General features: G+C 38.4%; 1 protein-coding gene across 2 annotated transcripts; it reads left to right on the top strand.

The window, feature by feature from the left end:
- Positions 1-3,796: 3,796 nt before the first annotated feature.
- On the top strand, positions 3,797-23,734 carry SSBP1 (single stranded DNA binding protein 1). 2 transcript variants are annotated; one of them, XM_074193540.1, is made up of 7 exons: positions 3,797-3,881; positions 6,550-6,616; positions 9,892-9,952; positions 12,329-12,469; positions 15,055-15,142; positions 20,701-20,789; positions 23,557-23,734. In XM_074193540.1, the coding sequence occupies exons 2-7, from the start codon at positions 6,593-6,595 to the stop codon at positions 23,598-23,600; spliced, it is 447 nt and encodes a 148-aa protein (XP_074049641.1). In that variant the 5' UTR covers positions 3,797-3,881; positions 6,550-6,592; the 3' UTR covers positions 23,601-23,734. The 2 variants fall into 2 exon arrangements, with proteins under 2 accessions (XP_074049641.1, XP_074049642.1); XM_074193541.1 differs by lacking the exon at positions 3,797-3,881 and adding an exon at positions 4,119-4,278.
- The last annotated feature ends 994 nt before the right edge of the window (positions 23,735-24,728 follow it).

Genomic DNA, 24,728 nt, shown 5'->3' with positions numbered 1-24,728 from the left:
TCATTGGTTTCCTTCTTGAAATAACAACTGGCACAGGTCAGGCAATTTAAGAATCAGAACTAGCTGGGAAGAGTCATGCCCCTATCATTTGGCTAGTACCCTGAATATGTTCATTATTTCTTATTCCCTTTTGCTTTCTCTCCTAAATTTGTTTTTCCCAATAAAAACTAGATAAATGTCCATGTGGGCCAATGGCCTTCATAAATAAGACCCTCTACAAGCTTCCTCCTAGCTAACCTTGAGTAAATTGGAAAATATTCTCATCTCATACTCTTTTTATGCTCAACCATTTATTATAGAAAAAGATCCCTCAAAATGGGTCTGAAAATTGAGGTATTATAGCCTCTCATATCCTACCAATGACCATCCTGAACTCACTGAACACAAAGTATCATTTCTCTCACAAATCAGATGGGAGTTTTCCTATACAAAAAGGAACTACTGTCCTAAACTAGGGAATACACACACCATTTCCTCAATCTGGATAGTCTATTCTTTAATAAATGTGTCACCAGGTCATAAAAATGGTGTTTTTGGTGCTAGAGATACCATCACTTAAGTATTGGTAGATAGGTAGAGCCAATATGGCTGAGTAGCAGGAAGAAATACAGCTGAGCTGCTCCCCACAATTCTAATCAGATCTAGAAAGCCACCAGGTTGAGTACTGATTGACTAATACCAAAAAAAAAATCACAGTGGGTCTTTTTCTAACCTAGTTGGTCTAAGGAAATAGGTCTTTCAACACCGAGGACAAGGTCTGGCTAGAAACATCCTCCTAAAATAAGATCCCATCCTTGTTCAGGTTTCAGGGATAAGCATCAATTAGCAACTTTGTCAGAGGCTTCGGCAGACTGAGGAGGGTATCTGATGCCAAGGGTAGTGTGCCAGGGTAAGGAGTACTTGTGGACTCGAGGTTGTATAGAGAGGAAGTAGATTTAGGAGCAAGCAGCAGCTGAATACTTTTAGTTTATCTCAGAAGCACAGAAGGGGCTCAGTTTCAGCCCCTAGCACAATCTGAAGCTCTAGGAAAATAACCAGAGAAAACTTTTTGATGTCTATAAAAACAAGATGGGAGGGGGACTGTATTGATAGAAAAATTGAATGGACTTAATTAAGAACCTAAAGGCAGACATCTAATATCTAGAAGAATATCACAACCACCAGGAGACAAGGAAGAAGACAGGTATGATTCAGTGTTGCACTTTCACTTCCTAGTTTGTCTCTACTAGTTTAGACTACATCTCTCAGTTCTTAAGGATGTATTCCACTGGAATCTGGTTTATTGGTGGGGAGATGAACTGACCCAAGTAAACCTTTAGGCTGGGGAAAGAGTATAGATGCTTAGGGAGTGTATCCAGGGATGCCTTTACTTACATAAATACTTTTATATGTTTTTAATTCAATGACCCACTAAGATAGCAGTCAAGGGTGAAAATAGGAGGTGAAAATAGGTATTACAGTTATTTAGATGTCTGGTGTAACCATATCTTGCTCTGCCTTAGGTGAAGTTCTGTTTACTTGAAGAGTGAATCTGTGATGGATTTTTATATAGACCAATTCTGCAAAAGAGTTTTTGTCTCATTTCTGCAAGGCTAAGTGTGAAACATTTAAAAGGGAGTCAAGTGATTTTTGTATATAAATTTTATGATCTTCTATATCATGCTACAGTTAATTAGGATTTTTTTCTCATAGTTTGTATATTAACCATACAACAATTCCTCTGTAGGCTTTATTGTATGTTCACATTTGGTTTTTTAATATGGTTATTTGGGAAACATTTATCTGTCCTGTTGTTTAGTCTTATCTGTTTCTTCCTGATCTTATTTTTTTCTTTTTTAGGTTTTTGCAAGGCAAATGGGGTTAAGTGGCTTGCCCAAGGCCACACAGCTAGGTAATTATTAAGTGTCTGAAACCAGATTTGAATCCAGGTACTCCTGACTCCAGGGCTGGTGCTTTATCTACCTTGCCACCTACGTAGCCGTTCTCTTCCTGATCTTATTTGGGGTTTTGGCAAAAATACTGGAGAGATTTATCATTTCTTTCTCCTGCACTGGTAACAGATGAAGGAATTGAGGCAAACAAGGTTAAATGACTTGCCTAGGGTCACACAACTAACAAGTATCAGGCATATTTGAATTCAGGAACAGGAGTCTTTTTGACCTCAGGCCTGACTGTAATGCCTAGCTGTCCTCTATCTCTCCTACTACACTGTAAACTCCTTGAGAGTAAGTAATATGTCTTCTTTCTTTTTCTCATGAAATCTAGCACAATATATTACCTTTAGTGCTTGAATTCTTAATGAAGTTTCTGAATAAACAAATAATGCGTGGGTAAGGACTGATTAATGAGTTTCCTCATCAGCAAAATGAAGGAGGTTGGACTAGATGATCTCTATAGTTCCTTCCATGTCTAATATTCTATCTTTTATAATTCAATTTTATGAATAATCATATTTTTCTAATAGTAAATTAGCTACATAACTGGAGATTTGGCTTTTAGATTTTCCCTGCCAAATAAGGGAGCCATCTTGTGGTGAAGCATTGGAACAGTATGCAGAAACCCATAAAGTAGAAGAGTAGATTCTAGAAAAAGATCCTATCACTGCATTCTTTTGTAAATGAGTTCAAAGCATCTATTTAATATGTCCTAGAATTTTTTTAAGGAGTGAAATCACACTAATCTGTACAAAGTTTCCAAGATTCATCCTTCCCTCTCCCTCCTCCCCCTTTTATGGAGAAATTGAGAAGATGTCTTTGTTTCTTACAACTCTGGTTCTTGGCTTTTTTTTTTTCAAATGACCTAAAAATTCCCTTTGCGCCCAGGGACGGTGAAATTATTCATATTGTCTTGGTGCTCTCTTATTTTCTCCTTGTCCTGTCTTGGGAAGAAGAATCCCATCTTCCAAATTGCTAGAAAACCTGGTTAATTTGATATCATTCCAAACCATTTTATGATTCTGACCCTTGACGAAATAGCACCCAGAGGGGAAAATGGGAGTTAAAAAGAATGATTAGGTGAATTCACAGCTAGCTGAATGCCACCGATTGATTGGCACAGTGTAGAGGGTGATCTCCAGGGTTCTGAGATAGGCATCAAATTTTGAGGTTATACAGAGCCAAGAGGAAGGACTAGCTTGTAGGAAGGCAGGTAGTCAGGGACCCAGCAGATCCTGGAAGACTAGAATGACAGGTCAAATACAATGACATTTAATATTGCTTCATGTAAAATCTGATTATTTGGTTTTGAAAATCCAGGAAAGGAAAAAAATACAAGGCTGCCATCTGGCAAACACCGAATGTCAGGTATAGAAGAGAATGATAGGAGCCAGTCCGGAGGTCCTTTCCCTCTCCCCCACTCCATGGATTGTCTTTTCCATTAGAATATAAGCTTCCAGAGGACAGGAACTATCTTTTGGGTTTTTTTTGCAAGGCAATGGGGTTACGTGGCTTGCCCAAGGCCTCACAGATGGGTAATTATTAAGTGTCTGAGGCTGCATTTGAATTCAGGTCCTCCTGACTGCAGGGCCCACGCTCTACCTGGTCGCCCCTTACTATCTTTTCTTTAATAGCTTTTACGAAAAACCCGGCCCTCAGTAACCATAAATAAATATGGGGGAGGATGAGAAGGAAAGGCCAAGGCCTGGCCTGGAGGGCCGACAAGGCCTAAAGGGAGCAGAACAGGCGGGAAGGAGGAGAGAAGCCTCGCTTCCGGCCTCTGCGGGCAGAGCATGCGCAGAAGCACTGCGCCGGGACCTCCCGGCCACAGCGGGGCGGGGGCGCTTCCGTAACCCCGCGGCGGCGGCGCCTCTTCCGCTTCCGGCGCGCTCCAGTTCCCGGATCACCTTTGTGGGGCTCGGCGCGGCTCGCGGCCCTCCGCGTTAGGTAAATCCCGGGAGGGAAGGAGGAAGGGAGCGAGTCGCCGCGCGAGGGGCGAGGGAGGGTGGCGGCCCGAGACGGCTTCTCGCGCTGCCTACCCTCAGCCCCTCCGCGGGCCCGCACATCGGCAGAGCGCGCGCGCGCGCGTGTGGCCGGGCAAGCTAGGGCCGGCGGCCTTCCCGCCACGTGCGGGGAAAGTGACGCAGGGGGAGGGGAAGCGCCCTTTCTTCCGGTCACATGACGAATCGTTTCCCGCGCCGTCGATTGAGTGGCCCTTAAGCCGCGGGCTCTACGCCGCCCCGAATTTGCCGATGAGGACACTGAGGAATGACCCTGCCCCAGGCCCCCATGTTCAGAAGGGGCCCCGGGTGTGAGCCCCAGCCGAGGCACGCCCTCCTCGTCGGTAAAGTAGAGCGGCCGGCCTCGAACCCAGACCCTGCCCCCGCCCGCGGGTCTGCTTTGTCCCTCCCTCCCCCACCGGATTCCCCGGATGAACGATGATGTAATGATTATCCTCCTGTCTTCCCCCCACCCCAGGCCTTAGTCTTACTGTAAAAAAACAACATTTTCACACCCATTCTATCACTGAACTAGCTGTTAGCTTCGAAAAGGCAAAAGATGAACGTAGCCTGCGGGACCTTATCCTTGGCGGACTTGGTCCCTGGGCCGGGAACTAACTGAAGGAAGAAAGAAGGGTTCGGGACGGCTTGGGGATGGGCAATGCCCGGGTGGGGAGAGCCTGAGCCAGGGTGACCGGAGCCAAGCCGGGAAGGGAAGAGGTGAAGATGAGCATATCCTGGAGACGAGCACAGCCGTAACGGCCAGATTTGTAGGGAGGAATTGGAGAAGAAGGAATAGAACCGGGGAGACCTATTAAAAGAGTAAAATAGAGGAAGTTTGAACTAGGATTATGGTTGTTGGGAGTGGAGAGAGGGTAAGGTTAAGATGGAGGAAAAATACACAAACTCTGTTAGCTTATTGGGTATCGTATTCTATAGAGAATAGAATCAAGGATATAAGAATAAAACTAGGGAGCTTGAGGGAATAGCTTGTTTAAGGACATCCGTTTTATTTTAGGCATTTTGACTAAGATACCACTGTAAAGGGGCGGCTAGGTGGCACAATGGATAGAGCACCGGCCTTGGAGTTAGGAAGACCTGAGTTCACCTAATAATTACCTGCTGTGTGGGCTTGGGCAAGCCACTTGACCCCATTGCCTTGGGAAAACCTTAAAAAAAAAGATACCATTGTATAGATGAGTAGACAGTTGGCAACATAATGTAATTCAAGAGAGGGTTTAATGACTGGATATATAGGTACAATTTAATTTGCCAATTCAGGATCTGCTGTGTGTTAGATACATAACTTGCTTGAAGACCTCCATTGAGCAGGAATAAACTCTTATCCCTACTCCCCAACCCATTCCATTTTTGGATAACTCTTAAAAGTCTTCCCAGATCCCCAAATTTATCTCTTTGCTTTCTGCCATTTGAGGATAAACACTGACAACAAAAAATCCATACACTTTTTATATTTTAGCCCTTTAATATTTGAAAATGATCATTGTGTTTGTCTCCCATTCCTTTCATTACTAATTTGGGAGTCTTCTGCTTAATTGAACTGACAATTAAGGAAAGAAAATGAACAGTCCAGTAAAAAAGAATAATGAAAAGACAGACCAGAAGAGAGCAGTGTCACAGAATAAGAGTTTTTTGATCTCTTCTCCACTCAAAATATACACCCTTCCCACACTACCCTAAATTCTTTTAATATGTACCCTAAATATACTTGTCTTCCTCTATTAGAATGTACAGTCCTTAAGGGCAGAGACCATTTCACTTTTGTCTTTTTCCCCCCTCTGCTCCACAAGTCCTAAACTACAGAGAAGTCTAAGAGGATGAATACAGAGGAAAGGTTGTTGGAATTAGTTGTTAAGCAATTGCTAGTAGAGAGCAATTTGACTTAAGTGAAACCACAAAACAATTTGCACGGGGTTTAGAAGTGAGTGGATGACAGGTTGGTAAAGGCATTGGGGCTATTCTAGTCCTTTTATAGCTTGATAAGAGTAGGGTTAGGATAACCTGTGTGGACAGAATGTCCATATATCAGAATCATAATTTTTTTTTTTTTTTGCAAGGCAATGGGGTTATGTGACTTGCCAAAGGTCACACAGCTGAGTAAGTATCAAGTGTCTGAGTCCAGATTTGAACTCAGGTCCTCCTCCAATTCACAGTGCCACCTAACTTCTCCAGAGCCATAATTTTGTTTTTTAGGTTTTTCTAGGCAAACAGAGTTAAGTGGCTTGCCCAAGGCCACACAGCTAGGTAATTATTAAGTGTCTGAGGGTTTGAACCCAGGTACTCCTGACTCCAGGGCCAGTGCTTTATCATCAGGGCCAGTGCTTTATCCACTATGCCACCTAGCCGCCCCTCAGAGCCATCATACTTATAGTGAGGTTGTTTACAGCATGAAATAATTCCTGAAGCCTTAAACTTTTTTTTTTTTTTGGTTTAAAATTCAAATCATTAGCCCTTTGCCCTATTTAAAAAGACTTTTGGGGGTCAACTTGAATACACATATATCATCTGGAAGTCAGACTTTAAAGCTATAGACTTTAAAAGCTATTTTAGTTGGCATAGAGAGCAGCATATAACTCAAAAGTTCTATTCTTCAGGAAGAAACTCCAAACCAACTAAGGAGTAAAGAAAAGAAAAACCATGTTTCGAAGACCTGTTTTACAGGTAACTTTCTTTCCATCTTTGTAATGGGATTATTTGCTATCTGAAATATCTCAAAAGTGTGAGCACTTTTATGAACCATCAGTATAGTGGGGCAAAAATTCCCCCTTAGACCAGGTGTTTTTAATGTGAGGTCCAGAGAACAAGAAATATAGTGACAATTAAGGAGTAATCTGTAATCTCTACCAATGTCCTCTATAATAAGACAAATTGGGTGCTAACAGGGGAATATAGATTTTATGTGCATTGTGCATGACTTGGGGTTTCCCATTTTTCACCTGATTGTGTAAAAGACTCCACTTCTCTGCAACCAGCAGTCAGAGTATCTGATCTAAATTACCAAAGACAGGACCACCATTATAATCACACTGTTCCTCACTACTCTTAACTCTTGAGCTCCATTCCAATGTTTTCTATCTATACAGCCTTCTACAATAAGGGTACTTGGAGATCCAAAACATAGCCTGTTGTTTAATGATAAGGCAAAAGAAATCTTATTATCAGATCACACTCTTACACCACATACTGCAGCCTAAAAGAGAAATATGTCAGGGAAAGGAACAAGTGATTAGTGCAACTTTGCTACAGGCTTCAGTGTCTTAGACCCATTGGGGATGTTTGTATTACTTGTAACTGCTTTTCTGCTCATGAACTTCCAGCCTTGACTTGAAAACAGCCTTGGCAAACTTCAGTTAACCCTTGGTCAGGGCTAACTTTGCACGTGAATAGTATTTCTCTTTAAGACAATCAAATACAAAGTTCTTTAAAGTTCCCACCTCCAGGCTATATAGACCTGCCCATGCAGGACCTGGATACTATGCTATGCAGTCAAAGCTTGGCTCACACAGTTCCAACACAGTTTAGATTCCTTCTTAAACCCACAGTCTGAATATCACCCCCCCCCCCCCCCAAGAACCTTACTACTTTTCCTTCTCTAGCCATAGGGCACTGGAGAGCGAAGGCCCCAGGAAAGCTTTACTCTGTCCAGGAGGGCTGAAGGGCAGTGTCTGTTCTGGACATCAGTTCTCACTGGTCAGTCACGAGTGGAAGCTTCTCTGCTAACTGTTCCAGGCTCCATCTGAATCTCTCAGCCCCCCCTTGTGGAACTTTCTTTCACCTGCCGCTGTTGCCCTCTCATTCATTATACTAAGTATCTTAATTGAGGGCCTCCTGACTTTTACTGAAAAAGTCACTACTTCCCAAGTTAACAGTTCTTCATATCAGTCATATCTTTATCTGCATATATTTTATGATTTCTCATTTAGTTTTGCACTCTTTAATCATAAATCATGCATGTACAGATGTGATGAGGTATCTTTCTTTTTCTCCCTTTCAGTCTTCACCAAAGCAGTCTATGTCTCTGTTTCAGTCTATATAGTTCTGCCTCATATTATTTCTCTTAATGTTCATACTTGCTGAGGACCCTAAAAGTCTTAGACTTTTGCCAGATCACTGTTGTTCTACTTAAAAACAGCCAGTTGTTGGTGCTGCTGGGTGGATAAAGCACCAGCCTTAGAGTCAAGAATACCTGGGTTCAAATCCAGTCTCAGATACTTAATAATTACCTAGCTGTGTGGCCTTAGGCAAGCCACTTAACTCCATTTGCCTTGCAAAAACCTATAAAAACAAAAAAAAAGCCAGTTGTCTTTTGCTTAGTCAGTTCTGAAGTGGAAAATTAATTAAAAACAAAAACAGCCTCACTTGTTTTGATAGAAAAGGGTGATTTGGATTTTGGATCTGCTGGCAGAATGCCTGAGAACTTTTGAAGACTGTAGTTATTTGAAAATTAGACTTTGGAGAATTCAAGCATTGTGCATATGTTTTTTAACTTTTGACCCAATATATTATCCACCATATCATCCATCAATAGCCTTTTTTTGGTATAGGATTTGAGTTTTTGTTTTGTTGTGTTGGTAAGAATGCACCTTAAGCATTAAGTGGGATATATTCTAATAGCTTGGAAATAAAGCAATTCCAATGCTGGCATAAAGCCTGAGCTCAGCATATTAAGTACAGGGGATTTTTTAATCTAAATTTTGTATCAGCTCTAGTGCTTTGTATTCTGTGCAAAATAAGGACAGATGATGGTAATAGTGAAGGAGGGAGGAGCATTGTCTATTGGAAGTGGATTGGTTATAGATTTGAATTATGTGAAACTGGTTTTTGTGGCCATCTTAACTAGACCTGATACTTCAGCCCCAGGCCTTTTACAACAGTGTTTTTTCTGGAGTGGCCTGGAGCAAAATTGCAGTTTGTCTTTGTTGCCTGCCCCCTTACCTTGGATGAGGGAAAACAAATATTAAGTTCTGTACTGGCCATGGTACTAAGCATTTTTTACAATTATTCTCTCATTTGAACCTCACAATAGTTCTATGCAGTAGGTGCTGCTATTATCCCCATTTTACATTTAAGAGACAAACAGAAGTTAAAAGACTTGCCTCGGTTCAAAGGTACTAAATGTCTGATTCTGGGTTTGAACCCAAGTCTTCCCAACTCTAGGCCCAGTGCTCAATTGTGCCACCAGCTGTCCAGGCTGTAAGTGTCTTTGTGTTGTCTTCTGACTGACTAAATGGTTTTCTCCTGAGCTTTTCCTGGCTCTAGGGCTGGTGCTGGATCCACTGTGCCACCCAACTGTCCCTCTCCTACCTTTTCTAAATTTCTGCTGCTTTCCCTGTCTTCTCCCCTTCCCCTTCATGTGTTGTAAAGCACTTAACAGGAAGGGCTGTGTATCTAATTAAAGTACTTTGTATTCAAGTATGAACAGTGTCCATCTCTCTTGGGACTGCTTCATATGCATTTTTCCTGCCAATTGATGAAGCTGGAGAATAGTTTGTATATGAAGCTACTATGATGTTTCTACCCTGCATGCTGTGCCAATGATTAGTTTAACCATGAGACTGACTGTATGGAAATACAAAAAGAATTCTGGAAATACAAAAAGAATTCTGGTTAGAGACATGGATTGTCTTATTCTGGTGCTCTCTTTTGAATGCTAAGGGATATAATAAGTGCAAAAGTAGATCTTATGATAGATATCTCTGTTATGCCCTTGAAAGAGGGAAGATTTAGTTTCTTTGTGATGAAGAGGGTGCTTTTGAATGCATAATGAATTATTTTGAAAATTCCACTCAGTAATTTTTTCAACCAACAAATGTTTTCTTTAAACTTTATAGGCAATTGTTTTCTGAGTTTGTTTAAAACAATATTCTCTTTTCTTTGCTGTTTGTTTTGTTTGTCCTTTCTGGAAATTAAAGCTATCTATTGTTTTTCCCTGTTAGGTATTTTGTCAGTTTTCAAGACATTACTCTGAAGGAAGTACCAGTTTAATTCTTGAACGATGTAAGTAGCTGATAGCCAAGGTTATAAGTTGCAAACATAAACATAAGCTTAACTTAAGTAATATACTTGATATATGTAATGTGTAACTTGTATGTGTATGGATGTGTGCACACATAGATATATTCTTAAATTTACCTGTTAATTTATCTGTGACAGATGACCTATGAACTCTTTAATTATCTTAGGTTTTTGTCTAAATCAATAATCCCATCCTTTGGGGAATAGATTTCTAGCCAGTACAGTCCTTAGAGAGTTTTGTAGATGAGGAACAAAGTGAAATGCCTTTGCTGAGCATGGCACAAGAGTAAGAGGCAAAACTGAGATTAAGCCCAGAACCTTTGCTTCCAAATCTAGGCATTGACTCTCAACTGTTTTGTTATTAATTAGGGTAGAATGGACCTCCTCAGCTAACATTTCTGAAATCTTGCTTTTTTTCCCCCTGCTAAACAACTTTCTACTCTATTAAGTGTGATCAATTTAGAGATCAAGTTCCCTGAAAAGTTGGGCCTCGAGGAGAGGAAGAGGAGAAGGGGTCTATAAAACTGAACATACCTGGAAGAGGAGATCCACTCTTTCATCATCTTCTGCACAAGTGAAAGAGTAGGAGAGGGGGATGAAGGAAAAGATGAAGGTCGTCTTTGAGACTTATTGGTGCTGGAAGAATATTTCAGACATTAGCTTCTTACTTGGCCTGTAAATTAGCCATTTCCTTAAGGTGTTGAACTTAACTTTAACCAGGGATTTTCAACAGGGCAAACTTGATCGTAATCAATTGTCAGTCATTGGACTATAGCTTCTAGGAAGCTTTAGGATCTTTAGGATGGGAGAATGAGGAGGTGGAAGAAGAAGAAGAAGAATGTTCATCCACATGTCATTCTCCCTGAAATTCTTAACATTTGTAACAGATAGCTCCAGGGAAGTAGACTGAGGCCCAGTTTATGATTGGATGATTGGAAGCTTTGGGGCATGTACATGCCTTTTCCTAGCATTTTCAGGAAAAAAGGGAACATATTCTCATTAAGTTGAATGTCTTATCTTTTCTCTCCTTATATTTTCCAATATGAGCCCCTCATTGCAATTCTCCCCAGTGCTTGGGCCAATCATGAGGTTTCTTGTAGCTAAAGTCCTGTAGAACCTGTGCTGAGGGAGTGTAGGCTGATAAGACATCCTTTGATTTCATTCCACTTGGTCTCAGTGGTGACATCAATAACATTTCAAATGTCTCCTTGGAGCCTATCATTAATCAATTTTCCCTGGTCATATTTGGGTTCCTGCTATTCTTTTCCTTCACTTTCTTGGCTTGTGGAATAAGAGATTGCTTTGTAGAAGTAGGGCAGACTTTCAGAAATTTTTCCTTATGTTCCCCAAATTTCTAACTATTATTAGTGATGGAATGATGAAAGAAGAGTTGATTAGATTTGGAATCAGTAGCCCTGGGTACAAATCCTGTTTTAACCACTTAATACTTGTGTCATCATAGGCAAGAATTTAACTTCAGTCTGATTCTGTTTCCTCATTTGTAAAAGGAAGAAATTGGATTAGATGACTGCTCTGGTTCTTTCTGGCTTCTCTGAATCTTATAGAAACATGGCAAGTAGGAGAAGAAAAGAAATATAGAAATCCCTTTATATCCAGCATGCTTTTATAGTTACCTAAATTTTTTTGCCTTATTAAATAATGGTTACTTTTTAATTAAAGACTCATTGTGGACTTGTTATTTTTATAGGTTTGGAAGATGTAGGGTAACAAGCTCAATATGTACCCAGAATGTATCCTAGAAATGATGCTTTTTAAAAAATTGTATTTTGTTTTTTATGTAATCAGCAACAATCCACTTTCTCTTTTTCTCACTGAAATAAACTACTCAGTTGCAGTTTGATCTGGCTGATGTAATGTTGCAGTTCTGCAAAATTGAATCATGTGTAAATAATTATTTTCTTTAGTTTATTCCTTCACTTTGGGGTCCATTTTGTAGCTAATGAGATGCCTCTGAGGCTTTATTCTGATCAAGATAATCATTGTTCTTCTGACATTAGAATCTACTCTGCACTCTCCCCCCCCCCCCCCATACTTTGATCTGACCTACTGAAATGGATAGAGGTCTCGGCCCTCTGGAAACCTGGAATTCCTGGAATCAGTAAGACTTGGGCTCGAGTTGTGGCTTTAGACACCCTGGACAAGTCTTAGCCTCTGTCTTCTTCCATTACTTTTAACTATAAAATGGGGATCAGAATAGTGTGTGCCTTGTATATGGTTCCTTTCCTGTCTCACCTATTAAAGTATGGTGAGACTTAATCTGTTTTTCTTTGGAGTGTTTCTCTTAGCTTAAACTTTCCCTTTTTCAATTGTACATTTATCTTTGTTTTTTTATTTCAGCTCTTAATCGTGTCCAGTTACTTGGAAGAGTGGGTCAAGATCCTGTTCTGAGACAGTCAGAAGGAAAAAATCCAGTTACAATTTTTTCTATGGCCACAAATGAAATGTGGCGATCAGGGGAAAGTGAAACATCTCAGCAGAGTAAGTTTTAAAGAATTGAAATGAATATATTTATTAATTTGGTAGCAGTGGATATTTGATGATAGGATTTTTATGGAAGTTTACATCTCATTTATATGAGTGAAAGACACCCTTCTTCCTGTACATATTTTATAATCTTTTGTATGTAAAGCTCTGCCTTCTTTTCAAAGGGACACTAAATTTATACCATTTTTTTTACAGTGACTTTTGTTTGGGGGGGTCTTTCAAAGACAATAAGGTTAAGTGACTTGCCCAAGATCACGGTTAGGTAATTATGAAGTGTTTGAGGTCAAATTTGAACACAGGTCTTCCTGACTTCCGGGCTTGTACTCTATCTACTGCACCTAGCTGCTCCATTTTTTTTTTTATTCTGAATTGAATCAAGACATATTAAATGAGCATCCATATATCTAGAAAAACAAAAAGAGAGGGTTATACATTAAATATCTTTTATATACTGCTTGCTTTTCTTTTTAATAAAGTTCAACCTATTGTGTTTAAAGTTGTCCTGTTTGCCTTTGCTTATTTCTGGCCTTTTGTTGCCTTCTGTATATTTTTTAAAAAGATGCCTCAGGGACCTCAATGATTTCTTTGTTAACCTCCTCTAAGGCAGGGGTGAGGAAACTTTTTTCTGCCAAGGATCATTTTGAAATTTATAACATCATTCATGGACCATGCAAAATTATCACCTTAAAAATTAGCCTATCATATTTGGTCATATTTTTAATTAATTCACTTTTAAAAAGTTATTTATTGAATTCTGAGTCCTGCCAGCAACAGACCAAATGATTTCTCAGACTTTATAAGATGGAACATTCCCCACCCTTGCTCTAAGACCTTGATTTCAAAGTTGTATGATCTATTGGGATTACAAAGAAAGGATGAGAACTCAGGTGTGTAGTCCAGTGATTTAGCAAGCTGCTTGACTTTGCTACTTTTTCCCTCTGCTTAAGCACATAGTGGGCTCCTGCCTAGGATGGTCTGTTGTACTTGTTCTTCCCCTGGTTAGTGGTCAGGCAGTCCATCCTTGATCTGACCTAGCTTCTTCCTCTTTCCTCCTTTCTCTCCATGAAGGCATGGTTAGTTTCTCCATGGTTAGTCATTCCATGGTTGACCTTCTTATCCCCTTGTTGCTGCAGCACCTCCCATCTTATATGGACAATGTCCTAACACATGAATTCCTGCTGCCCAGCTGTTAAAATCTTACCCACCTCCCCATCAATGAGGGGCTCAGATTCTTAGCAGAAGTTGGAACAAGCAGCAGCAGCAGTAACAACAATCAGAAGCTGGCAGTGGGTTTGAGGCTTTCAGAATTGTTTCTGATCTGTTTTCATATTTCAGAGGTTGTCTCCATGTCTATTCTAAAGCCACCAATAAAACTGTTGGAAGCAAATGAAGAAAACACACATTAAAAGGATTTTATTTTTCTATTTTTTTCAATGAGGAATAGAAGGGAGAGATGATTAATTTCTCTTTATTAAAAAAAGTGAAAACTTTTAAAAAGTAACCCAGTTTCAATAAACCTTTGCATAATTGGATGGATGGAATTGAAAAATATATATAGCATGATTTTGGAAACCTGGCCAATGTTGTACTTACTTGGATCTCCTTATTTTTTGAGTTTCACTATGATAGACAATAAATAAAGAAGTAAATCTCTCATAGATTTTTTTTTGAATCATTTTAATCACAGAGTGTTAGCTCAAGATTAAAAACAATATCACTGAAATCTTTTTTGTAGAGAAAAAGGTTTTTTTGTAGTATTAAAAAGGAAAATAAAATTTAAAAATATTTCAGCTTTATCTTTAAAAAATTTTTATTTAAGTCAGTGGGATTAAATGACTTGCCCAAGGTCACACAGCTGAGCAATTATTAAGTGTCTGAGGCCGGATTTGAACTCTAGTACTTCTGACTCCAGGGCCAGTGCTCTATCCATTTTGCCACCTAGCTGCCCTGCCCCCAGCTTTATCTTTTAAAATGTTTATTTTCCACATATTTTTCAATATACAGACATTAATACAGGAGTTATATGTACATAGTTTATGAATGAAAATACATATAAGCTTCTAAAAATTGATGGTAGTATGAATTTAAATAATGTAAATACAACTGAGAACAGTTTTTTTAGGTTCAGAGAAACTTATACAGTTTACCACAAGGTAATCATTTCTTTGGCCGAAGCAGTTTATGACAACTGTCTGCTAAGAGAAATTTTGTGCAGCTTGCTGGAGGGCTCATTATAAAGAGAAAAATTGGTCCTTGAATTATTGAATCAAGACAGAAACGTATTTTTTAAAAATTTAAATTGTTTTTCATTAGCTTATGTTAGTTGCTTGCCTTTTAATAAATAGTCCTTTATCGATACCACTCATTTGAGCATCTTGAAAGCTTATTAAATTAAATAATTTTATCTGTACTTGTGGCACATTACTAATAAAACTCAGGAATTTGGACTCAGTCTGTGCTATCATCCTAGGGAGCAGGATCTAAAAAACACCTTATCTGGTTTGTTCTTTTAGAAATAATTGTAGTGATTCTACTTCGTGTGGTGTCTTCTAATATTTCTATCCCTCATTGTAATTTAGGTGATGTCAGCCAAAGGACCACATGGCACAGGATATCAGTCTTCAGGCCCGGCCTGAGGGATCTGGCCTATCAATATGTAAAAAAAGGGTAAGTGAAGAAAAGAGGTGTGGGAAGGATTAAATGCTTTCTAGAGTGAAGTGCAAAAACATCTTACTCCAAAGAGATTGTAGGAATCATGTAGTTCGGGAAAGTTTAGAATTTTCAAGGATGAGATCATTCCATAATTTGTTATTGATGTATCTCATTTTGAGGTATAAATCATATCCTAGTAAGTGCATTCATTGTAGCTTCCCATACTAAAGCTAAGGAAAACTGCCTAGTGATGTAACTTTTCATTTTGTTTTTTACTCCTATAATTTGTCTTTTCATAGAAAAAAGTATATTTATCTTGGAACGGAACCAAAACTATATTTTTGACTTGAATTCTCTTGTCTTTTAGTGTTGTCTCCCTTTATATGCCTTGTCATTGTGTATATTATTTTGGTTCTGCTTTCTTCTCTTTGCATCAGTTCACTTCTGTTTTCATTGTCTTTCATGTTTCTCTTTGAGTTCTTCACATTCTACTGTCATCCCATTTGTGTATGTGTGGATCTTTGTTAGGGATTGTTATGTGTGGGGGCACTGTAAATTATCTTTACCTGGTGTCCTTGAGCACCAGAGCCTTGTTTTACACACAAGTGCCATGGGAGTGGCAATGGATTAGAGAAGGGGAGAGATATTTAAACACTTGTGTTTTGATGAATAAATGGAGACCTTGGTGTACAAAGGGAGAACTTAACTTCCTTGTCTCCTGCCCCTCCAACACTTGCCTGGGGAAAGATTGAGGGAGTTCAGAAAGGGACTCAACAGAGCTATATTCATATGTACATATATTCATGCCATGGCTCAACCATTTCCCATTTGTAGGGGAAATTTATTAATATATTCCAGATTTTTTGTAACTATAAATAATGCTATCATGAATATGTTGGTATCCAAGGGACACTTGTTAGTGCCATTGACCTCCGTGGCAACTAATATTGGGACCATCAGATCCCAGGTATGTAAAGTTTAATTGATTCTGATACAATTCTAAATTGTTTTCCAGAATAGTTGGACCAACGTGCAGCTGAAACAGTAATGTACTGATAAACTTTTCCCACAGTTCCTTTAGCAAAGACTTTGTGTGTTCTTGTTGAGTTTTGAGTCAGCAAGATCTGGATTCAGGACCTACCTCTGACACAAAAGTGAAAGTGGTCAAATCATGGAACTTTTTAGGGCTCAGGGAATCTCCAAGCTATCGATTTGCTTGAACTGCTAATCTGCATCAGTGGAGAGTGTTACTAGTGGTACCCCCCCCCCCCCTTTTAAAGGTTTTTGCAAGGCAAACGGGATTAAGTGGCTTGCCCAAGGCCACACAGCTAAGTAATTATTAAGTGTCTGAGGCTGGATTTGAACTCAGGTACTCCTGACTTCAGAGCCAGTGCTCTATCCACTGCACCACCTAGCCTCCCCTAGGGGTACCCCTTTACCAGCGAAGTCAGTTTAACTCCACTGCCATTCCCAACAACCCCAATCATCTTTGAAAACTAGATAATTATAAAGTGATACCTGGCAGTTGTTGTTTTCATTTCTCTGACTGATGATATAGAGAATTTTTCATATGATTGCTGATGATTTGAATTTCTTGTTTTGAAAACTTTATATCTATGACAAGATGGGAAGTGTTTTTTTCAACCAATACCTGAGTGTCTGTGCTATGTGTTAAGAGAGGTACAAAGCTGAACAAGTTAATCTTTCCTTGTGGGAAAATTGGAATTGGGGACATAGAACATACTGTGCATTAAGGAATTCAGAAATAGTACAAGGGAGGTCATGGATCTGGAAAGAAAAAAAAGAGGGAAAATGAAGCATAATTATATTTGAGTGAATATTTCTTTGCTAAAATCTCAAGAATAGATAATTTTTTTATACTAGGCAAACTCCTTTTTAAGAGGGAACTTCCAGTTTCATAGCAGGAGTAGTATGCATTTGCACTTTACTTAAACAATCTGATTAAAGAACAAGTATATCTTAAGTACCCTCTAAGGTCAAGACCTGTGCTAGGTTCTGGGGATAAAAGTCCAATGATAAGATAGTTCTTATCTGTAAGGAGTTTGCATTGTAATGGATAGTCAGATATATTTTTATTAATGTTCATGAGTTACTTTCATATTTAGCAATTTATGCATATTTAGATTTTCTAGGAACATGAGAGAGACTATAGTCTAATACTCATCTTCATAGTTGTGTGTTATCTCTGTTTTTAATAACTTGTGAAATTCTTATTTGTATTTGATGGATTTGATTTGCATATAAATGTGAGTAAGGAATTTTAGCAAAAGAATTAATAAACATTGTCCGCCTGAGCTTATTGTATCACTTTATCTAATGTTAGGATTTAAGTGAGCAGGACTTATAATTAGGTGATGACTTATCAACTAAATTGAAATAGTCAATTTGCTCTTTTGTTCCCTTATAATCCTAGTCACAGAATTTAGATTCATAAGGCAATTTTTAGGTCAACTAATTTAGTTTATTATATATTACATTGAAACCCAAGAGAAGATTTCAAGTCACATATTTAATATTGATAGGGTTCATTTTAAGTATCAGTAGATTAATTTCAGTGAGGATCAATAAGGCTACATAACTGTTAGCCAGTCAAACAATACACTTTTATTACATACCTGCTATTATTCAGGCACTGTCTTAAGTGCTAGGTATAGAGAAAGAGGCAAAATACAGTCCCTGCCTTCAAGGAGTTTATAAGGAAACAAATATGTACAAATGAACTAAATACAGAATAAATAGGAAAATTAGAGAAGTCACTAGAATTAAGGAAAAGCTTTGTATAGATTTTTTCATTGAGACTTGAAGGAATCCAGGAAAGGCATTAGGTGGTAATAATTAAATACATGGTAGCTGCTGAGATCATCACATGAAGTAGAAGAGAAGAGAAGAGGTCCAGGACAGAACCCTCTGAGATATTTTTAGTTAGAGGGTGTGATCTGGATGAGGATCCATCAAATGAAATAGGGAAAGAATGTTTTGAAAAGTAGAAGAACTAAGAGAGGGTGCTATCCTGAAAACCTAGAGAGAAGAGAATATAAAAGAGAAAAGAATGATCACCATTTCAAAGGCTGCAGAGAGGTCAAGGAGAATGAGGATTGAGAAAAGGCCTTGGGATTTGTTAGCAAGAGATCATTAACAATTAGAATTTTTTTGGCAGTTTTGGCAGAATTATGAAGTTGGAAACTGAGTTGTAAAGGTTACAAAGAAACTAAGATGAGAGATAGTAGAAGCACCTCTTATACACAGCCTTTTCAAAGACTTCAACCATAAAAGGCAAAAATGATATAGGATAAAAGATGATGGATAAAAGAAGTGAGGTTTTTTTTTTTCCACGTTGGGGGAGAAGTAGGCTTGTTTGTGGGCAATATGGAATGAACCAGTAGTCAAGAAGAAATTGAAAATAAGTTATAGAGTGGGGATGACAGAGATGAAGCAAGATTTAGATATGAGTGTTTCGCAATAATAAAGTGGGGAGAAGTTGTAGCTTAAGGGAAATGGCCTGAGGCTTTTCTGGAAAATATAAGGCAAGACTCTCAGTTGAGTGAAAGGCGAGAGGGGGGACCATGGGAGGTATGGGCAGGGATGAAAAGGTTCAGAACAACCGTTGTGGATAGTAGGATTAATGAGTTGATAAAGGAGGTATAGTAATACTGTCTAGTAGGGAGGACCCAGTAGAGTTTATAGAACATAAATTTGTCAGAAGAGTTGCATGAATTTTCCACCTTTGTTTCAGTGGCTTCATTGGTTGGGTATAATTGTTATGATAAAGGGAGTACAACCAGGGAGTCAGGAGAGAACAGTGTAGAGTTGAATTGATTCACTAAGAGGTCAAGATGGATAAAAAAGAGAAGAGAGTGGCTAGTGTAGGAGAGATGAACAGAAGAACATTGAGAGTTTGGGAGATTTGAGGTCAGTGGTACAGCCAGTCTATTATGATCAGAAGTTTTCTTTTTTTTTTTTTTTTAGGAAAGATTTTATTTATTTTGAGTTTTACAATTCCCCCCCCCCCCCATTATTGCTTCCCTTACCCCCACCTCCACAGAAGGCATTCTGTTAGTCTTTACATTGTTTCTATGGTATACTTTTTTTTTTGCAAGGCAATGGAGTTAAGTGGCTTGCCCAAGGCCACACAGCTAGGTAATTATTAAGTGTCTGAGACCGGATTTGAACCCAGGTACTCCTGACTCCAAGGCCAGTGCTTTATCCACTACGCCACCTAGCCACCCCTAGAAGTGTATATTGATTTTTTTATTTTTTATTTTTTTAGGTTTTTGCAAGGCAAATGGGGTTAAGTGGCTTGCCCAAGGCCACACAGCTAGGTAATTATTAAGTGTCTGAGACCAGATTTGAACCCAGGTACTCCTGACTCCAGGGCCGGTGCTTTATCCACTGCGCCACTTAGCCACCCCTGATCAGGAGTTTTCTGACAGTGGAAGTGGTACATTTATTTCTATGTGCCTCGGGTGATATGGAGGAGGAGTTCATGGAAAGTAAATAGATTAAGAATCTGAATAATTAAGATGTGTAAGGGAGAGTCAGTAAATACGTTGAAAGTCTCCTAGTATGAGGGCAGAAGTTGGAAAGAAAATTTCTAAGTCATGTATTGAACTTGCTGAGGAAGGAAGAGGAGTGACCTGGAGGTCATTAGAATTTTAATTTTTGTGGTTTAGTCATTTTCACTTGTATCTGACTTTTTGTGACCCCATTTGGACTTTTTAAATAGAAAAACTGGAGTGGTTTGGCATTTCCTTATTCAGGTCATTTTATAGATGAGGAAACTGAGGTAAACAGGATTAAGTGCCTTGCTCAGAGTCATATAACTAATAAATACCTGAGGCCAGACTTGAACTCAGGAAGATGAATCTTCCTAACCTGCAGCCTGGCCTTCTATTCACTCAGTCATCTGGCTGCCCCACTTGTGGGTACATGAACCACAAAAGAAGAGAGGTCATTGTAAGATGTAGTGGTACAGTGAGAACCTGGAAGTGACAGTGGTTGGGTTGAAAGTAGTATTCCATCTCCCTTGCCTCTACCAATGAGTTGAGGGGAATGAGTGAAGGTGTAGCCAGGTACTTAATAAATGTTAATTAAATTGATTGAAGCAAGCAACTGAATAGTGATGTTGCAAGCCAGATTGCAAAGGATTTAGAAGACAGGAGAAGAATAAATTCAATGAGTATGGACAACTTTCTCAAAAAGTATTTGTGAAGAGAACACAAAGTTGATAACTAGTGGGGATGATTGGATCAAGTAAAGGTGTTTTGAAAATGAGGGAAACATGGAAATATTTGTAGGCATTAGGGGAAGAGTCAGTAGATAGGGAGAGATTCAAGATGAAAGACAGTGGGGGATGATAGGGAGGATAATTTTCTTGAGAAGTCAAATTTTTTTGTACTCATTCTGAGCTTCAAAATTTGCCACTTCAGTGTAGTTAGATATGTTAGATTTTCTCATTTGTATTGTGTTTAACCCTCAAATCAGATTCTAATATGAAGCACATGTTGGGATGCATCAGCTGTTTCACTTACTTGTTTAAATTTTGTTTGCATCAGGGCTCGAGTATTTGTGGAAGGGAAAATAGACTATGGTGAATATGTGGATAAAAACAATGTGAGACGACAAGCCACAACAATCATAGCTGGTAAGAAATTTATTTCTTCAAAAGTTTATCTTTTGGGGAAGAAAGATAGTTTTTATCATTATCCCTCTTTTGTCTTTTGTCAAGGCTAGAGCATGTTGTGTGGGATTTGGAATTGAAAGCATAGTGGTATTTTCATGAGACACTCAAATACTAAATGACTTGAAATGCAGGCCAGAAGAATTTTAAATGTATGTTCGTTGAGGAATTTACAATTTTTTTTTTTGCAAGGCAAATGGGGTTAAGTGGCTTGCCCAAGGCCACACAGCTAGGTAATTATTAAGTGTCTGAGGCCAGATTTGAACTCAGGTATTCCTGACTCCAGTGTAGGTGCTCTATCCACTGTGCCACCTAGCTGCCCGAGGAATTTACACATTTACCAAGAGTTCTGGAAAATTAGAGGCAATGTGATATATTAGGAAGTCTTAGAGTCTAGAGAACTAAGTTTAGTTCTTGGTTCTGATATTCAATAACAGTAAGATCTTTAACAAATGACTAAGTCATTAGTCTTAGCCTCGGTTTCCCATCTGTAAAATTGAGTAAGAATAATCTGCAGTGCAATCTTAGAGTTACCCTGAAAACCTGAATGTGATTTACCTGGGATCATAGAGCCAGTATGTATTGAATTGCAGCTTAAAACCAGGCTTTGTTGACTCACAGCCAACTCTGTACAGCATATGAAAACTTTTAACTCATACCTGACTCAGAATCTCTTTTACATCATTTTCCACAAGTTCTCATCCAAATTCTACTTGAAAACTTTTCAAGACAAAAATCATTGATATTTTTGGTTTATACATTGTCTAAATTTCCTCCTGTATTCCTTATGCCCTCCCCTCTATACTCCCAGAGAGCTATCCCCATATAAGTTTTTTAAAACCTTCAAAACTGATCAGTACATTCCCAAAACTCTAGTGCTAAGTGAAATTGGGGAGACAATTGTCCTTTACTTCTTGGGCAAGTACTTAACTTATTTTCAAGATTTAAAGAGCTATAGACCTATAAGATCTCCAAAAACATATTTGCTAGTTGTTTTAGGAATTTTTTGGGGCTTTGTGACTGTTAGAGCAGCTAGATTGCCACCTGAGAGTTTGTTCATTTATATTCACTTATTTTTGTTTGGTCTTTCTCAGTTATTCCCTTTGGTAGAGAAAATAAAGAAAACAGTCTCCTCACAGTTATCCATTATCATCATCTCATCCACCCAAGTATTTTTCCTAGTCCTTCTTTGCCACCAAGGATGGATTTTAAAAAATCTTTTTGCCATTTTCAGTATTTATCACCAATCTCAGATCATTTGGATGTTAATGTTTTTGACGTAATTCCTGTAGTATCAAACAACTCTTGAATTTCCAGTTATTTTTAATTGCTTTTAGTTCTCTAGGTGTCTTTCCAAGTTTATGGATAATTTTGCTGTGGATCCATATTGGTCTCAGCTTTCCTTTTTTTCTCTTCATAATTATACTTATTAAAAAAATTTCTTTTGAATAAGGAAGGCCTTTTCAGAGACATTAGAGTTTTTAGTTCTCTATATTATCTATACTTTGTTCATTTATATACAGAAAAATAATGAGAATAAATGCTTTGAGGGTTTGCTGTCCTCTATACTTGCTGGCTATGCATTGTCTATTTTTTATTCAAGTTGGGAGTCTACCATATGTCCAGATTATTTCAGTCTTAAATCTGACTTCCTAGTTTCAGGTCCAAGATTTCAAGAACTCTGTTCCCTGGACTTGCCTCCTTTTCTTCTACTATGATCTTACTTTACTCCAGAGAATTTTCTAATGGAGGCAGTGTGATTTACACTTCTGATAGTGAGAACTAAAAATTAGGCCACACCCCCTTCTCTTTAAGTTAAAAAAAGTTCTATCGTGGCTTTTTTTATTTCTTTAAGCTATATTGATGACTTGTTTTTACACCAGTCATTTCCCCTTGTTCCACTTTTCCCTGTGACATAGAAATATTTAAGGTAGTAGATTGTGTGTGACAGTGTTTGCAAAATTCTCTCCTTCTGGTCCTTTACTGCCTCTTTTGCTAGAGGAGGATCATCTTTTTTTTAGTATATTTTTCAGGACTACTCTTGGTCCTTAACCTGACTTTATAGCTTTACTCTTTGTCTAAGGCTGTCTCAAAAAACTAATTCTTTAAAATGGTGTGGTGATACCCCTTCTGTGACAATACCTTTTCCCAATCTGTTCCAATCAGACTGAAATAGGCTTCTAGTCCCTGGAGTTTGCTTTTACTTTTTAGCTTGAGGTGTAGGATTTGTATCTCCCCTTCACATACTAGATATTCTTTTTAAAAGACTGATAAAGCATCAACTCTCCATGCTTTTTCTTTTGATTGTAACTACTGTTTAAAGACAGCAAGGTAGTTTCAACAATTTTAAACGTTTTTGAAGATGAATAACACCATAGCAACAATTACTGATCAATCAAATATATATGAAAGTGTATGTGATGGATAGAATGATAGACCTGGGATCAGAAAGACCTGAATTTGAATCCTGCTTCTGGCTATTACTAGATGTGTTATCTTGGATAGGTCAGTTAATGTTTGGGCCTTGTTTCCTTGTTTGTAAAATGGAGATGATAATACTTAAGAGTCTTTGCCTCATAGTGTGGGTTATGAGGCCATTTGACAGACTATATAAAGTGCACACATTATAGTACTTTGTAAATGATGGCTATCATGGATAGACTACTGAATAAGAGGAATGAAAGGGTAAAGAATTCTGAAAATAACTATTTTATCTTTGGATTCCCTACAGAAAATATCATATTTCTGAGCGACTACGTAAAAGAGAAGGAGTAAAATGGATGACTCCAGGATCATGTTCGGACATCATCATTTTGAAATCATGTATAATCTTTGAAGTTGCTTTTGACAAGAATTAAAATACACTTTTATATATATATATATATATATATATATATATATATACACAAAATGAACAAAAAGCATTTTGTTTTTTCTTTCATATGTCTTGTAAACCTTGGGTGACCTGTATCTTATTTTAAAACCTGGTAAATTGTAAACACAAGCATATATATTACTGGATTTGTAGCATCAATCAGTTCAGCCTTCTGACTGTTTTATATACTGGCAGTTGGAAAGGTCTAAACAGATGCATTGAAGTTGAATCCCTTCTACCAATGAGCAATCTAGATGCTATGGGTCTCTGAGCATATCTTCTCAATATAAAATTTAAACATCCAAGAATAAGAATGAATCTCTGGGGCATGACCTCACAGATCTCCCATCATTTTATCATCCAGTCCATATATCTCCAATTTGTTCACAAGTATAACATGAAAGTCCTAAATGCTGTGCTTGAATGGTCTGCTCACCCACTTTGTTGATAAATTTACTCTGTTGAATAGATAGCAACCCGATCTAATTTGTGTATCAGGTCCCTTAACCTCATTCTCCTGAAGATGTGAGGGTGCTACTATAACAACTTTCATGGGAAGCCTTAGGGAAAGCTATACTTCTGCTTCTCTAGCTCCTGAGTCTCAATCATTGTGCTTCTCATTAACAATCATTTTTATATTGAAGTAAAATACTAAACATGTATAATGCAAATGAGAACAATAATAAGCATATTTATGTGTATGTGGGTAGAATTAACCTATATACAGCATAAACAGATACACATATATACACCTAATAATATTTGTCCTTAATTCTTGAAGAAGACTAGGATGTGCAGGTGAATTAGATTTGAGGGGAGGGCTGTGCTAAGTCACTGGCCTTACTCTTCTCCAGAATCATCTGGGTCTAGTGGCCAGATATGAATCGGGATGACTGGAGATGGTCCTGGATGTGAGGCAATCAGGTTTAAGTGACTTGCCCAAGGTCACACAAGTAAGTATGAGGCCAAATTTGAACTCTTCCTGACTTCAGGGCTAGCGGTCTAATCACTGTGTTCCTTCTCTCACA

Source organism: Macrotis lagotis, chromosome 7, assembly GCF_037893015.1.
Source record: "Macrotis lagotis isolate mMagLag1 chromosome 7, bilby.v1.9.chrom.fasta, whole genome shotgun sequence".
Classification (NCBI taxonomy): domain Eukaryota; kingdom Metazoa; phylum Chordata; class Mammalia; order Peramelemorphia; family Peramelidae; genus Macrotis; species Macrotis lagotis.
This window is presented reverse-complemented; position numbering and strand designations above follow the sequence as displayed.

Excerpts from the sequence above, each read along its gene's own strand:
- SSBP1 (XM_074193540.1), top strand. The coding sequence starts at position 6,593 with ATGTTTCGAAGACCTGTTTTACAG. Across the intron at positions 6,617-9,891 it reads TTCGAAGACCTGTTTTACAG|GTATTTTGTCAGTTTTCAAG; the intron begins GTAACTTTCTTT and ends TTTCCCTGTTAG. Across the intron at positions 9,953-12,328 it reads CAGTTTAATTCTTGAACGAT|CTCTTAATCGTGTCCAGTTA; the intron begins GTAAGTAGCTGA and ends TTTTTATTTCAG.